General features: G+C 43.6%; 1 protein-coding gene across 6 annotated transcripts in view; it reads right to left on the bottom strand.

The window, feature by feature from the left end:
* The window catches only part of MALT1 (MALT1 paracaspase), a 59,807-nt gene that overhangs the window by 31,903 nt on the left and 10,965 nt on the right, over nt 1–16,939 (bottom strand). For 4 of the 6 annotated variants that reach the window (XM_081942147.1, XM_081942148.1, XM_081942149.1 and 1 more), the window contains exons 4-6: nt 12,921–13,071; nt 9,559–9,737; nt 7,006–7,102 (exon numbers count right to left, since the gene is read on the bottom strand). In XM_081942147.1, coding sequence (XP_081798273.1) covers nt 7,006–7,102; nt 9,559–9,737; nt 12,921–13,071 — 427 coding nt within the window. The remainder of the gene's footprint in view (nt 1–7,005; nt 7,103–9,558; nt 9,738–12,920; nt 13,072–16,939) is intronic. The other 2 variants (XM_081942151.1, XM_081942152.1) reach the window with 1 other exon arrangement.

The following is a 16,939-nucleotide window of genomic DNA, read 5'->3' as shown; positions in this document are numbered from 1 at the left end:
AGATCATCTTCCCGGCTTGTACATGCACATGGGTTTCTGCTCTTCCAGTTTCCAATGTGCACCAGCGCACCGCCCAGCTGGCATTCATGTGTGCATGTGTGCTAGAAACTGGAAGATCAGGTAGCTGGTGCACATGCGTGCACCGGAAATCAGAAGACCAGCCGGTTTCTGGCAGGCACATGTATGTATTCCTGTTTCGGCACTCAGTGCTGAAAAGGCTCGCCAACACTGACATAGATAGACTCCGTGTAGAGGGCATGTGGAGTAGCCTTAAATAGAATTGCTATCAGTGTAACAGGCAGATAAGAAGGCACCAGTCAGAACCAAGAAAATAATGAGTAATATTTCAGAGAGGCTCCTCCTTGGACCTCAGGAGGTCACTGTGCCTCAGATAGGCGGGTGTGAGTCCCTTTTTGTGAAGTGGGGCCTTGGAGTCCAGGTGGGCCTTTTTGTTACGTACCTGTCTCCCTGCTATGTTTCATCGGCCCTGCCGGAGCTACTGGATGTCTTAGCCGGATTGACAGTTGATTTCCCCAGGTTTATGGTCCTGGGGGATTTCAATCTGCCTTCCATTGGCGAGATATCCGAGTCAGCTCGGGAGTTCATGGCTTCCATGACAGCTATGGACCTCTCAGTTAATTCAAAACACCACTCATAACAGGGGACACACACTCGACCTGATTTTTGTCTCAGGACAGTGGATGAATGATCTAGATTTAGGGGATATTTCTATCCAACCCTTGTCATAGTCGGATCATTTCCTCCTTAGGCTTGACTTCCATACTGCCACCCCTCGCCGCAGGGAGGCAGAACCGATTAGAAGATTCCACCCCAGACACCTGATGGACCCTGAAAGGTTCCTGATGGAGCTTGGGACTTTTCCTGAATCCCTTACTCACAGTTCGACTGAAGCCCTAGCGGAAGCCTGGGATAGGGCGGCCACTGGGGCCTTGGACCGTGTTGTGCCTTTGCGGCCTCTGACCCAGTGCTGATCCGGGGTAGCCCCCTGGTTTACTGAGGAGCTCTGGGAGATGAAATGCCAGAAAAGACGCCTAGAGAGTGATTGGAGGGCCAGCCGGTCCGAATCCGACCGAACACTAGTAAGAATTCATATTAAATCCTACTTAGTGGCGATAAAAGCAGCAAAACGGCAACATTTTTCTGCTCTTATTGCGTCCGCAGATAATTGCCCAGCCGCCCTGTTTAGGGTGACTCGCTCCTTACTTAATCAAGGAACTGGGGAAGTCCCTTTGCAGTGTAGGGCTGAGGAATTTGTTCAGTATCTGCAGGATAAAATCACTCAGATTCGGACAGGCTTGGACTCTGACTGGGTAGATTCGGGCGAGTCAATGGGGATGAATCTTGTGGAAACTATCTGGGATGAGTTTGACCCTGTGACTCCTGAGGGCATGGACAGGATTATGGGGAGACTCAGTGCTGCCACGTGTGCTGGACCCGTATCCCTCTTGGTTAGTTTCGGCTTCCCGAGAAGTGACACGAGGCCGGCTCCAGGCAATTACCAACGCTTCATTGAGAAAGGGGTTCTTTCCCACTGCCTTGAAGGAGGCGGTGGTGAGGCCCCTCCTTAAGAAGCCTTCCCTGGACCCAGCCTCTTTAGCCAACTATCATCCAGTCTCCAACCTTCGCTTTGTAGCAATGGTTGTTGAGAATGTAGTAGCATGTCAGCTTCCCCAATACCTGGACGAAGCTGCGTATCTGGATCCGTTTCAGTAGGGCTTCAGGCCCAGGTACAGCACAGAGACGGCATTGGTCGCATTGGTTGATGATCTCTGGCGGGCCAGGGACAGGGGTTGTTCCTCTGTCCTGGTCCTATTAGACCTCTTGGGAGCTTTCAATAACATCGACCATGATATCCTACTGCGATGACCGGGGGGGTTGGGAGTGGGGGGCACCGTTTTGAGGTGGTTCTCCTCCTACCTGTCGGATCGATCGCAGTTCATGTTGACTGGAGGGCAGAGATCGACCCCGAGGCGCCTCACCTGTGGGGTGCCCCAGGGGTCAGTTCTCTCATCCCTCCTGTTCAAAATATACATGAAACCACTGGGCGAGATCATCCATGGTTTGGGGGTATGGTATCATCAATATGCTGATGATACCCAACTTTTCATCTCTACTCCAAACCACCCAAATGATACCGTCGACGTGATGTTCCGATGCCTGGAGGCTGTACGGATCTGGATGGGAACGAACAGGCTCAAGCTCAATCCCTCCAAGACTGAGTGGCTGTGGTTCCCATCATCCCGATTTGTGCATCTTGTACCATCTTTGATGATAGGGAGAGAAATTTTAGCCCCCTCAGAGAGGGCCTGCAATCTGGGAGTCCCCCTGGATACGCGGCTTAGTTTAGAACAGTGTTTCTCAAATAGTGGGGCGTGCCCCCCAGGGGGGGCGCGAGGCTCCATAAAGGGGGGCTCATTTGACCTCGGCAAACACTGTCGACACGAGCCGCCTCTTCTCTCCCAGCGCTGCCTCCAGCGCCGATTGGAAGTTCAGCCGCCGCGGAAGATGGAGCACTTCTTTGGCCACCGCGCTTTGGTGACGGGTGCAGGCAAAGGTAGCGTCCCCGGGGGCCGCACCGCTGGAGCAATCCTGGCGCTTCGGGGACGAGCCCCGCCGAATTAGTGCCGGTGCAACAACGTTGTGCTCTCCTTTGCAGGGATCGGCAGGGCTGCGGATCTCGATAGCCTGCAAGAAGAGGTAGAGGCAGCATGGCTCCTGCCTGCTCAGCCTCTGTGCCCAGTTTGGCTTCTGCCTGGCCCGACCCTCGCTTTTCCTCTGGCCGAAGGCACATCCTCTCTTCCAGGAGGGCCATGCCTGGGTGGTTGCCTCTCGCTCAGAGGAAGGCTTTGCTTCTGGGAAACAGAAATACGAGGCAGCTTTTTCACTGGGGTCTCTACATATTATAGGACTAGATCGGTTCTCAAAGGTTTTAGCCTGGGGGTCTCTTTGATTTTTAAAAAGTGATTGAGGACACCAAAAAGCTTTGATGTGTGTGGGTTATATCACTGATGTGTAGTATGTTAGAAATTAAAACCGAGAAATGTTAAAAATATTTATTTATAAAATACTCCGCCATCTAATCTAATTTATAGATTAAAATATTGTGCCTGGCTTGCTAGAGTGTCATTGAAAAGCTATCACTATCAGATAAGCCACCTGCAATCTATGTCCCCAGAACAGCACCAATTTAAAAATAAGCTATTTACTGCATTTCTCATCATTTTCTCACAGAATTGCGATGAATTACTTATGGATAAATGTTTATTGTATAAAATAAGAGGTGTTTAATAAGGATACAGTGTTATGCAGAGGTGTACTTATAACAATTTTATAGACAAATGATACTATTTACAGTCGCACGGGGGGCGTGAAATGTTTTCTTCTTCCTAGGGGGGGCATGACAGAAAATAATTGAGAAGCACTGGTTTAGAAGAACACCTGACGGCCCTGACCAGGGGAGCCTTTTACCAGGTTCGCCTGGTACGCCAGTTGCGTCCCTTCCTGGATCAGGATGCCCTGTGCACAGTCACTCACGCCCTCGTTCTTTCTCGCCTGGACTACTGTAACGCTCTCTACATGGGGCTGCCCTTGAAGAGCACCGTGAGGCTTCAGCTGGTCCAGAATGCGGCTGCGCAGGTTGACATGGGGGTACCTAGGTGCTCCCATGTTACACCCCTTTTAGGTGGCCTGCATTGGTTGCTGGTTGTTTTCCGGGTGCAATTCAAGTTAATTATGATCTTTAAAGCGCTCCATGGCTTAGGCCCAGGGTACTTGCGAGACCACCTACTGCCACCGGTAGCTTCCCACCGTCCAGTACGATCCCACAGAGTTGGCCTCCTTGGGGTGCCGTCGGCTAGGCAGTGTCGGCTGGCGACCCCCAGGGGGACAGCCTTCTCTGTGGGAGCGCCTTCCCTTTGGAATGAGCTGCCCCAGGAGCTTTGCATAATTCCTGACCTCCGGTCCTTCCGGTGCGCCCTAAAAAGTTGACTTTTCCAGCAAGCTGGCCTGGCCTCAATAAAATAAATTATTAATTTTAATTATTAATTTTAATTTAATTTCTAAATTTCATTGTAAATGTCTATTGGGTTTTTATGGATATTCTATTTAATCTTTCTTTTAACTTTTGAAATATGTGTTTTTATGTTGTACGCCGTCCTGAGTCCTTTGGGAGAAGGTCGGCATATAAGTCCAATAAACCTAAACCTAAACCTCCCTAGTTCACATGAAGAAGGTAGAAAAGGGGAAATGTATTCAGACTTGAAAGATTCTATTACTATAGCTTTACAATAATATTAGAAACAATTTACATGGCATTGGTTTCCTAGTCTCGTATACCTTGAAAGTAGGGGTGGGTTTCAAAATTTTTAGCAAGGGGTTCTCTGCCCGCTTGCTGGGTAGGCATGGCCATGGTGGGTGTGGCCTAGTCAGCCTCCTGCAACATGGTGGGGAGGCGTTTTTGCTCTCCCAGGGTTCCAGAGGTTTTGTTCAAGCCTCCGGGAGGGCGAAAATTGCCTCCCCAGGATCTGGAGGCTGGAAATGGGCCCATTTCCGGCTTTCTTGAACTTCCGGTAGGCCTGGTTTTTGCCCTCCTCCATGTGCGCCCTGCACTTACCTGCATCCAAAATGGACCAGGTGGGGACTCTTGGGAGGGGAGGGGCGGAGTGGGCAGGGCCAGCCAGGAGTGGGATTTGGGGGTTCTCCAACCTACACAGAATCTTAGCTAGAGGTTCTCCGGAAACCCTGCGAACGCCCAGAGCCCACCCCTGCGAAGGGCTGATACATTTAATTTAGCATGTCTAGCTGAGAGCAATCAACACTGGACACAGACTATTGAGGCTTTCAACCAATAGTAACCACAGCACATTATAAACCTAAAAGATCTTACAGAACAGTAAACTGGTAATAATGCAAACAACATGCAGTGTTTTACAGAAGGACAATATAATCTAGAGCAGATTTTGACTGTCTACCTACTAGAAATCCAGTCTCTTTCATGCAATTAGAAACTAACAAGGAAATGAGGCCTGTCGTAGCCTGACTTCAAATTCATCATATACCTTTTATATACACATTATATATAGATGTGTTATACACCATACAGAATTTTCCTTCCTGGCTTCATTCCTTCAATACATTTTAAAAAGTTAAGAAAAATGAAAATATTAAAAATGTAAAATTATGGGTATCCTATCCCAAAGGTGCTTTTTCAAAAGGCAACTGGACTGTCTTGGTTTTTCCTCGAAAACTTTTCGCTTCTCATCCAAGAAGCTTCCTTAGTTCTGTTACTGAACTGCAGAAATGTTTTAGATGAGAAGTGTAACCAAGTCCAGTTGCCTTTTGGAAAAGCACCATTGGGACAACCATGACCTGGTAGATTAGTGAAATCTTCTTGACATTATGCATACCCTACTTATACACCCCCAGCAGAATGCAAATAGTGGGTAACATTACTGATATACAATACATCCCTTTCCAGGGGTGGGATTCAAATAATTTAACAACCAGTTCTCTGCCCTAATGACCAGCTGGGGAGGCGGGGCTCAGTGGTCATGTGACTGCGTGGGCATGGCCAACTCAACGTCACTCAGGTCGATGGGCGCTTCGCCTTAGCTGTGACAATGTAATAAGGGTTAACCGGAGAGGCAGTTTCTGTAAGCAGGGCAATAAAGATCAGGCTAGAAACAACACCAGAGTTTCCTTCCTGCCTTCCTTACAGATTTAGCCCTGTAAAGTGGGAAAAAACAAAAGGAGATTTCTTCCAAAAACCAGTTCTCCGGACAGCTTAGAAAGTTAACAACTGGTTGTCCGGAATAGCCAGTATGAACTGGCTGAATCCCACTACTGTCCCTTTCCCACACAGCATGAATAAACATCAGGAAATCAAGTGAATATGGTAGCAGGCTTAGAAATTGGATAAACAGCACAGAGATCTTATCATCTCCCCCCCCCCCCCCCAGACATGAACAGTGATGGCTAACCTTTTTGTCGTTGTGTGCCGAAAGCATCTGAACCCATAATGCAATGTGTATGCGACCCCACCGTGTATGCTCCGCCCCCACGCCCCACGCATATGAACCTGTGTATGCGCTTGTAAACCCCCCCACCGTATTCCCCCTCCCACCCCGCCCATCTTTAGCTTCCAGGTTGGTGCAGGAGGCTTTCCAGACCCAAAATGGGGCGTGCCCCCCCATCCCATTTTGGGCCTGGAAAGCCTCCTGTACCAACTTGGAAGCCAAACCGAGGTGTGGGGATGCTGTGTGAGGCCCCAAATACAATGCAAGAGCCCCCCATTCATGTGCCCCCACATGCGCATACCCATCCCCCACATGCGCCCTTTGCCCCTCGCACATGCAAGGCAGAGACTCGAAGACCAGCTGGCCAGTGGGAGGTGCACGCACATGCGCTGTGAAGCTGGTGTGCCCGCAGAGGGGTCTCTGCATGCCACCTGTGGCACGCGCACCATAGGCTCGCCATCACAGCCCTAGGGCATAAAGTTTATCCTATGTTGGTGGCAATCTCGGCATTCAGAGGAACACAATAATTACATAGTTTGAACAAGGTTTTCTGCAAGTGAAAAAAAAAAGCTACAAAATAATTATGACTGTTACAAGAATGTCAACTGTATTGGTGTCCAGCATCAACAAATAAGAACCCAACCAAGTTCAGACTTTAATATTTTATGGATTAATTTTTTAAGATACTGTATATCGAAAACAAGTCCCGTAAAAACTGCCATGTTAATTATAACCGATCCCATTAGTAATTTCTTACATTGAAGAATGTAAGACAGGGGTGTCCAAACTTGGGAACTTTAAGACTTGTGGACTTCAACTCCCAGAATTCCCCAGCCAGCATGGGGAATTCTGGGAGTTGAAGTCCACAAGTCTTAAAGTTCCCAAGTTTGGACACCCCTGATGTAAGAAATGCCAAACTGAACTACATGCTACTTTACTGCTTAATTAAATTTACTATTAGACTTCTTACCTATAGTTACTTTCACTTTTCTGCTGTCTTCATTTTCTTGAATATTGTAAACTCGACACCAATACGTTCCTTGATGCTCAATGTCTACGCAGGAGACCTTCAAGAGTACCACACATTTTCTAGTAAGGCAGTCAGCAAAGTTCATTCTTTTTATTCCAGCAATGTGATTGAATACATTTCAACAAAGTTTGCATTCTGGCAGCCTGAATCTGAAGCTACAAATTCTGTAGCCTAATTCACTGGGATGAGAAACCTTTCAAATTGCAGACAAAGGCTCATTTAAAATAAAATCCTTCCTTAAACTCCATATCATTTGAACCTTCCAGAAGCTAGGATTGGAGCTGCTGGAGAGAAGGGGGGTGAGTCACAGAGACAAAGACACTGAGGTGGGGGCCCTTAAACTCCATATCATTTGAACCTTCCAGAAGCTAGGATTGGAGCTGCTGGAGAGAAGGGGGGTGAGTCACAGAGACAAAGACACTGAGGTGGGGGCCCTTAAACTCCATATCATTTGAACCTTCCAGAAGCTAGGATTGGAGCTGCTGGAGAGAAGGGGGGTGAGTCACAGAGACAAAGACACTGAGGTGTCAGAAAGAAAAAAAAAAGTTCTTACAGGTAAGGTAAAGGTTCCCCTTGCACATAAGTGCTAGTCGTTCCCGACTCTAGGAGACCACAATCGGGCCCAACATTTATGTTGCTAAGCAAGACATTTGTTAAGTGGATTTTGCCTCACTGTATGACTTTTCTTGTCACAGATGTTATGTGAATAACACTGCAGGTGTTAAGTTAATAACATGGTGGTTAAATGAATTCTGGTTTCCCCATTGACTTTGCTTGTCAGAAGGTTGAAAAGGTGATCCCATGATCCCGGAGCACAGCAACCGTCATAAATATGAACCAGTTGCGAAGTGTCTGAACTTTAATCACATAACCATGGGGATGCTGCAACGGTCATAAGTGTGAAAACGGTCATAAGTCCCCTTTTTCAATGGTGTTTTAACTTTGAACGGTCACTAAACAAACTGTAATAACTCAAGGACTACCTATACTTGGCATTAATGCCCAAGAATAATAATATTCAATTATTGTTTGTAACTTATGATTAATGATTGTAATTGTAATTGTCTCAGAGAGCACCAAGGACATTTTATAACTGGGGAATCTACCAAATTCTGCACCGTTATTCTATTCTATTCTATTCTATTCTATTCTTCTATTCTACCCTATCCTATTCCATTCCATATTTCTATTCTATTCTATTCTGTTCTGTCCTGTTCTATTTCTGTCCTGTTCTATTTCTGTCCTGTTCTATTTCTGTTCTGTTCTGTTTTGTCCTGTCGTATCCTATCCTATCCTATCCTATCCTATCCTATTCCATTCTATATTTCTATTCTGTTCTGTTCTGTTCTATTCTGTTCAGTCTTGTCCTGTCCTGTCCTATTCCACTCCATATTTCTATTCTATTCTATTCTATTCCATATTTCTATCCTGTCCTGTCCTATTCTATCCTATTCCATTCCATATTTCTATTCTATTCTGTTCTATTTCTATTCTGTTTTGTCATGTCCTGTCCTATCCTATCCTATCCTATTCCATTCCATATTTCTATTCAATTCTATTCTGTTCTGTTCTATTCTGTTCTGTTCTATTTCTATTCTGTTCTGTCCTGTCCTATTCCACTCTATATTTCTATTCTATTCTATTCTATTCTATTCTATTCTATTCCATATTTCTATCCTGTCCTGTCCTATTCTATCCTATTCCATTCCTTATTTCTATTCTGTTCTGTTCTGTTTCTATTCTGTTTTGTCCTGTCCTGTCCTGTCCTGTCCTGTCCTATCCTATCCTATTCCATTCCATATTTCTATTCTATTCTGTTCTGTTCTGTTCTATTTCTATTCTGTTCTGTCCTGTCCTGTCCTGTCCTGTCCTGTCCTATCCTATCCTATCCTATCCTATCCTATCCTATCCTATCCTATCCTATCCTATTCCACTCCATATTTCATTTCATTTCTATTCTATTCTATTCCATATTTCTATCCTGTCCTGTCCTATCCTATCCTATTCCATTTCATATTTCTATTCTATTCTGTTCTGTCCTGTCCTGTCCTATCCTATCCTATCCTATCCTATCCTATCCTATCCTATTCCATTCCATATTTCTACCCTACCCTACCCTACCCTATTCAGCATTCCATAAAACTAGTACTAGCTTAATGGAGGTCATTGCATTAAGGCTCATGCATAGTCTTACATCAACTTTGCAGTCAAGCTAAATAATTAAAAGCCTTGGGCTTAGCCTCTCAGACGGAAAATACTTCGGAATATAAGATACAAGCAATTAAACTCACTTCAGAGTGCAATATTCCACAGAGAACTATGCACCTATTGTCAGCATGCTGATGGCAAAACGTTAGGGGGTTAATGAACATGTTATTTTATTTACTGAATTTCAGCGTTACTCTTAAAGAGTTTATTTCGAGGAGGCTTTGAATGCAAAACATGTCATCAATTCCTTATCAGTGTAGCTGAGGGGAGAAAAATGAGATTCACCACATAAGCCGTTTTCTCTCCATTGGGAAGTGGGTATTCTTCTTTGTACCACTGGTACTGTGGCGTGGGATTTCCTGTGGCTTCACACTGAAGAATTAATGTTTGTCCAACCATCACGTTCTGAGATTGCGGATGCAAATAGATCTGTATTTTCTTTTCAGGCAATTTGAGGTAGCTTCCTTAAATGGAAGATATTTAAAACATTGGTGAGATAAAAATCTTTTCAGCAAAGCAACAGAGATTCGCAGAGCAGAAGCAAGTTAGCAAAGAATGATAACTTCTTTGCCCACAACTGGGTCCTCCCCAGTGACTTCTTCATTTATTTGCTGCAACTAATTTAAAGGGAGTGAATGGTTTTGAGAAGAAAGCAATAAACCGTCTGCACTTGTTCCTTCAGAGCAGGGATGTCAAACTTGATTTCATTGAGGGCTGCATCAGGGTTATATGTGACCACAGGGAGGCGGGAAGGTGGGGGTACGGCCAGGGTGCCGAGGACTGCACATGGCCCTCCTGAGCTCCATTTTCAGCTGCAATGGCCTCCTGCAGCGCTCTGCCAGCACAAATTGAGCTCAGGAGATCTTTGTGGCCTTCCCAAGCTCCATTTTTGCTGGCAGTGGCACCATGGGCCCATTCTTCGCTGTTTCCAGAATGGGACTGCAGGCCAGATCTAAGTACCCCATGGGCCAGATGCAGCCTGCAGGCTTTGAGTCTGACACCTTTAGTCCAGGGGTGGGAGACGATGGCTCCTTTATGACCTGTGAACTTCGACTCCCAGAATTCCTGAACCAAGCTGGCTCAGGAATTCTGGGAGTCAAAGGCCGCAGGTCGTAAAGGAGCCATCTTCCTCCACCCCTGCTTTAGAGAGCAAATTCAAAACACTAAATTTAAAAAGGTGCTGCAGATCGTCTTCAACTTACAACTGGTTGCTTAATGACCATTCAAAGTTACTATGGACCCCCCCCCCCAAAAAAAAGCATCAGTATTCCCAGTTTCCAGCAAAAACACACTGTAGTGAACAATGGCTTTGCTTTAAAAAGCTACATTCATTTTATGACTGTCAAATTTGCTACTACTGCTACAGTTATGTCACTTCCAGGTTGAAGGGATTAGCCGGTGACATCATCATTGCCCAGGGAATGTCCAACAGGAGGCTCCTTTTTATGTCCTACTGAAGTGGTACCTATCTATCTACTCACAGTCTCCCTTTTTCAAACTGCTAAGTCGGCAGGAGATGAAGCCAGTGATGGGAGCTCACCCCGCCACATGGGAACAACTGGGTCTCACACATGAGCCTACCAATCATCAGCCTAACATCCTAACCATGTGACTGTGTTCCTTGCCATATTTGCTTAGCAAAAAGGTAGTAAAATTGAGGCCTAGTCACATGACGACCTGTTTTCAAACCGTCAGGACTTAAGATTGTAATTGTGGGCTCAATTATAGTTACAGCTCAAGGGCTACTAGAGTTGCTCAGGTGATTTTTAATTCATATTAAATTATTTGCCATGTTCTGAGAACTTCTCAGCGGTTAATACATTTTCTTGTATTAAAGCAAAACATATTCCTGTAGGTAACATATATTAATGGGTAGATTCTAATTCATTGCAGAAGTACTATATAATGCATGATACAAATAAATTACAAATAAGGCTTCACTCCTATTTCATGCACCATAAAGCTTACATCTAAAACTGATAGCAACTACTGCCATACTTAATTGCATATTCCTTTTTAATGAGAAATAACCTTACTAGAGTTGTAAAGTACTGTAAAAAAAAAAGCTGAAGTATATTATCTTTTTGGACAAGCAATTGCTTAAGTGATTGTTCACCAAGATATATAGCATCTGAGGATAATATTTAATGACATCATTTTAACGCAGGGATGATCAGAAATTGCATTTAATCCAGAACAGTACAGCTAAACTAGATGGTTAAGAGAAGAAAACGTATCAAGAAGAAAATCAAATCAAATCCTAATCAAGGACCTACCAAAGAGAAAAAAACATACACCCCATCAACACAGACTGGACAAGCTTCTATATGCAGATAGTCCTCAACTTACAACAGTTGGTTTAATGACCGAAGTTATAACGGCACTGAAAAAAGTGACTTACGACCATTTTTCACACATGACCATTGCAGCATCCCCATGATGTGATTTACATTCAGCTGCTTGATAACTGGTTCATATATATGACCGTTGCAATGTCCTGTGGTCACGTGATCACCTTTTGTGACCGTCTGATCAGCAAAGTCAATGGGGAAGCCAGATTCACTTACCAACGGGGTTATTCATTTAACAACTGCAGTGATTGACTTAACAAACGTGGCGAGAAAAGTCGTAAAATGGGACAAAACTCACTTAACAAATTTCTCACTTAGCAACATACATTTTGGGCTCAATGGTGGTCATAAGTCGAGGACTACCTGTATAAACAGGGATACATTCATTTTCTAGGTAAGATGTTACATATTTGAATGTAACATCTGCAAGCAAGCACGCAGTTCACTTCTGAGCTACAAATATTCTCTTTTATTGGAAAGCAATAAACATACCTAAATCCAATAAAACAAACAATACCTCAACCTTACATCTTTTGGAGTGGCTCCAATTGTGATTGGGCTCAATTTGGGATGTAGATCTTATCAACAAAGCTTTAAATTGATTTAAATGCTTTCTTGAGGGATCAGAGAAGCCATTTATTACTCAATTTCCAGGGAGAGATAAAGACTTTCCTGATTCATTCAGCATTATATGGTTTTTAATATATGATCTAAAACATGTGTTTTTCAGAAATGTTATACACATAGATAACTAAATTGCTTTAATGGGAATGCTTATACTGTGTTAAGATACTTCTGATTAAAATGTAATCTAAAAATACTTTTAAAAAGTCACTAAGAAACAAGCAATGAAAAATTTCCAAGTAAATACTGAGAAATAGCACACTTTAAGCTTTAGCAAGTTAAAGTTTCATGAACTTGTGCCCCCGCTAAAGTATATGAAAGCTGTAAAGCATTATCTCCAGGACACTTTACAGATGCTTTTAACTCAGCTGTTGTGGTTAAATGTATCAGCATGGACTCATTAAAAGTTTTTAGAAATCTATTGTAGTTATAACCTAACTTGACAGAGATTTAAGAATTGGGTTTCCTGAAACTGCAGCCATAGAGAAAGGAGAAAATTCCATAATCAGAGATTCTATGACTTCATAATCAATCGCAATCATCCCTCTGCCAAGAGAAAGAACTGCAGAAATCTAAAAACATTATTGTTACGTTAAAATGAAAGTAGAAAACCAGTACGCCTCCTACTTACACCTTCTTGCTATTTTTACCATGTAAAAAGTTGTAACCCACCTTCAAAATCTCTTTGGCTATTACAGACATCCAGCTGTGCCCATTGGCTGAATTCGTAGGAAGAATCACTGTTCACTCGACATATGTATAATCCCGCATCTTCTACAGTTACTTGATTGAATATCAGTTCTGGGGAATTCCCATATGGAATCTGAATTAGGATACAACAAAAACGCATTGCACACATTGCCACAATAGGGAAGCTTCTGGAAGGTATAACACAATAGTGTTTACCTATGTAGGAAGTTAGCACCCACCACTCTTCTAGAAAAGTGAAATATTTTAGGAAATATGAGAAAGAGTAGAATATTTTCCCTAAAAGGGAGGCAGAATCTCAGCTCCCCACCCCCACGTTTGTCAATGGACCATTAAGGCCTGAGCCAGTCTATTCTACATAACAAAGTTCTACCTCTTTCAGGCAGAGCCATAATAGGAATCCCAAAGCCCTTACATTACGTCATCACCCAGCAAGACTCAACCAAACCTGGGACTCAGGACAGCCTACAGAGTTGCCCCTGTATGGCCCCATGGGAGTCTGACAACCAATCAGAATACAAGCTCAAATTCAAAAGCCCAGAAAGGGCATAAAACCAGGGAACTGTCAGGAACTCTTCCCTTTTTGCCCAGAACCTCAAACCACGTCAGGCCTGCAGCGATCTTTTCGTTTGGATCTTTGGCCTGCCACACTTTCTATTATTCTACTATGCATTTTCTATTGTGGGAAAATGGGAGGGGGAACTGCAAGGAGTTAGATGCTATGTAGCCATAACAAAATTCTCTCTAGAAAGCCAAGGTCATCCTTTGTCTTTGCACCTTTGCACCTGACCAAAACTGGGTGGGTGGACCTACCAGCATGGCAGTGGAAGATTGGACCATGTGATGGACTTGTGGGTGGGGGGGGAGGGCAAGATCTTGAACTTTCAACTGGGTGGGGGAAACTGGGAAGCTTTCAGATTTGGGTTTTCCCAGATGTGCCAACATGGCTCTCTTAATAAATTGGAACTTGGAGCAATACTTTGCCTTGGACTCTGATTTAATTTTGGATGCTATTTGGAACCCTGACAGTGATCACCATTAAAAACCATCTTTCCAAGCAATCTCCATGTTTCCAGTGTCTTTCTCCCCACTTGGAACTGAACCCAGAAGGACATTTCTTCCAACACTTATATTACACACAAAAGCTGGTTTGGCTAATTGTTTGGTTTAAACCAGGGGTGTCCAAACTTGGGAACTTTAAGACTTGTGGACTTCAACTCCCAGAATTCCCCAGCTGGGGAATTCTGGGAGTTGAAGTCCACAAGTCTTAAAGTTCCCAAGTTTGGACACCCCTGGTTTAAACAGAGTGATTGGTGAACTCGGCCATTGTTCTATGTTGAACATTATTTTAAACCAATAGAATAGAGTTTCAGCAAAGATCAGTTTGGAGTTCAGGCCTATTCATTGCCTATTTGAAACAGATTAACTAAGAAAAATGAAATCTCAAATCCTCAAGATTTTAAAATTTTATTGATTGATTGATTGAATTTCTCTACCTATCCGTCTCAATCTAATTTACTCTTGTTCTACCTTATCTAACAATTACATTGTTAATTTATCTAATAAATAATCTTCATTCTGCAAGAAACTCACTATGTATTTCCTACACAACAATACTGAATTAAACTGGATTAAGATGGAAAGCAAAGATAAAGCAAAGGCCGCCTGATAAAATTTATAGATTAGCAAGGAGTTAATTGATGGCCTCTCCAATTCAGGAGCAAGACTAAGAACACAAAGAGGAGCTTCTAAGGCATTCTTGAGATCTAGTGTGTTGACTTTTCAGTGATTGATTGATTGACTAATTGACTGACTGACTGATTGATTGATTCATTCATATTACTACCTTACAACAGTCACAAGAGTAATTCTAGGCATTTTATAAAGTCACAACAGTAACTCTAGGCGGTTTATAAAGCAAATTTGTAAGGCAAGGCAAGGCAAATCCACATCAGGGAACCACAAAACCAGTTGCACACCAAAGGACAAAGATCAAAAAGCGAGGTCACAAAATATTCTGCAGAAAAAGCCAGACGTGACATGACTCTGCGACACTGCAAACAGCTATAGATCCAGCCCAGTTTCTAAGCATGCAATGGGAAGTCCTGTGACTATGGGGAGGGAGCTGATCATTGGAACTTCAAATCTGAGTTGAAGTTCCAATGATCAGCTCCCTCCTCACGGTCACATGATCTCCCTTGAGTTGAAATCACCTGTCTTTTATTATATATATAAATTTATTTACGGTCACAAAAACACAAGTACTACAAAGAGACATAAGAGAATTGATCATGGCATCACGGCAATCAGTTCACCAGAAGGTTAACTAAGGAAAGTTACAGCGTTCTCCTCTAATGGTTACAGCTCTTAAGAAAAATTTGGAAACCTGAGGGGTGATGTGTGAGGAGCCATCTCCAAGGCAATAGACCAGGGGTGTCCAAACTTGGGAACTTTAAGACTTGTGGACTTCAACTCCCAGAATTCCCCAGCCAGCATGGCTGGCTGGGGAATTCTGGGAGTTGAAGTCCACAAGTCTTAAAGTTCCCAAGTTTGGACACCCCTGCAATAGACAAACAAATTACAGCCATTAGGTCTAGAAGGGACGATTTCAAGAAGAGACGGTAACTTGGATCTGCCTGCGTTATACATGGGGCAAAATAGAAGGACGTGCTCCACGGTTTCAAACTCGGCTCTGTCACAAGGGCATAGCCGCTCGTTAATCGGGAGCCTCTTAAAACGACCATCCAAAAGTGCTGAGGGCAAGACATTAAAGCGAGCTATGGAAAAAGCTCTTCTATACTTAGGAATGGTTAATGTATAAAAATAGGAAGCCATCCTCAATCCATAATTATTAAGTTGGTTAAAAAAAATCACCACTCAGGTAGACCTGTTGGAACTTTGAATAGTTGCAAGTCAAGAACTGACTATATCAGTGATGAAGAACTTCACTGTGCGCGCATGTGGGCGGCACCAAATGCCAAAAAGGGAGCACTTCGCGCTTGTCTGGGCCACAGCCCTTAAGAGGAGCTGCCCAGGGAGCATGTGCCCAGGGAGCTGGAAAATGAACTTCTGGTTTTCGGCGCATGCATGCACACCAGCCAGCATGTCGTCCAGTTACTACCGCGCATGCGCCCATCAAGTGGCTGGCGTGCATGCTCACGCCGGAAAATGGAAGACCAGCTCTTCTGGTTTCCGGCACTGCCACATGCACAAAGGCCAGCTGATCGTTGCATGCGCATGCATGCCAGAAACCCAGAAGAGGAACAGCCAACGTGACATGTGCCAGGCGACATGATTCCGCATGCCACTTTGGGCACGCGTGCCATAGGTTTGCCATCTTGGGCCTCTATAGATTGAATACTTAGAACTGTAGCCTATTAGGATAATGTATTTCCATGCACACATCATACTGTTAATTCAATTCATTAAATACCTACTTTGGATGTGAAGTGCATTTTTGAGAATGGGAAAATTTCATACTATATACACCCAGGTCAAAATAAAACCAAAATATTACCCGAAGAGTACTTAGACTTCAACAATAGTGACATTTCAAGTTCCGCCAAGTCGTTACCATTAATGGAATCATTTAGTATCCACAGCTCCTTATTCAACACTGCTTAATGTCATAGAAATGTTTTGTCCAAAAAGAAACCAGTTATATTATTCATATTTTAGTTGCACACTATAAACACCCATTCAACATTTTTATAAGTGCTGCCAAGATCCCTGCAATATGCTGATTTTCCCTGTGAAATTACTATTCCTCAAATATGAAAAACATGTTTCTTTTAAAAATCATGGGCACTAAAAAATGGTACGTTGGCCTTAAGAAATGGGGTTATTTTACCATACATTTTATCCAACTGAAGTTTTCAAAATAACTTCAAAAATAAGAACTTGGTAACTATTTTGTAATAGGTCTGTGGCCAGTACACTATCATCAGGTCAACCCTTGACACCTTGTGTGAGATGGATGGCCG

Source organism: Natrix helvetica, assembly GCF_964273705.1.
Source record: "Natrix helvetica genome assembly, chromosome: 2".
NCBI classification, from domain to species: domain Eukaryota; kingdom Metazoa; phylum Chordata; class Lepidosauria; order Squamata; family Natricidae; genus Natrix; species Natrix helvetica.
The sequence above is the reverse complement of the archived record's forward strand: the minus strand, read 5'-3'. Positions and strand labels throughout refer to the sequence as shown.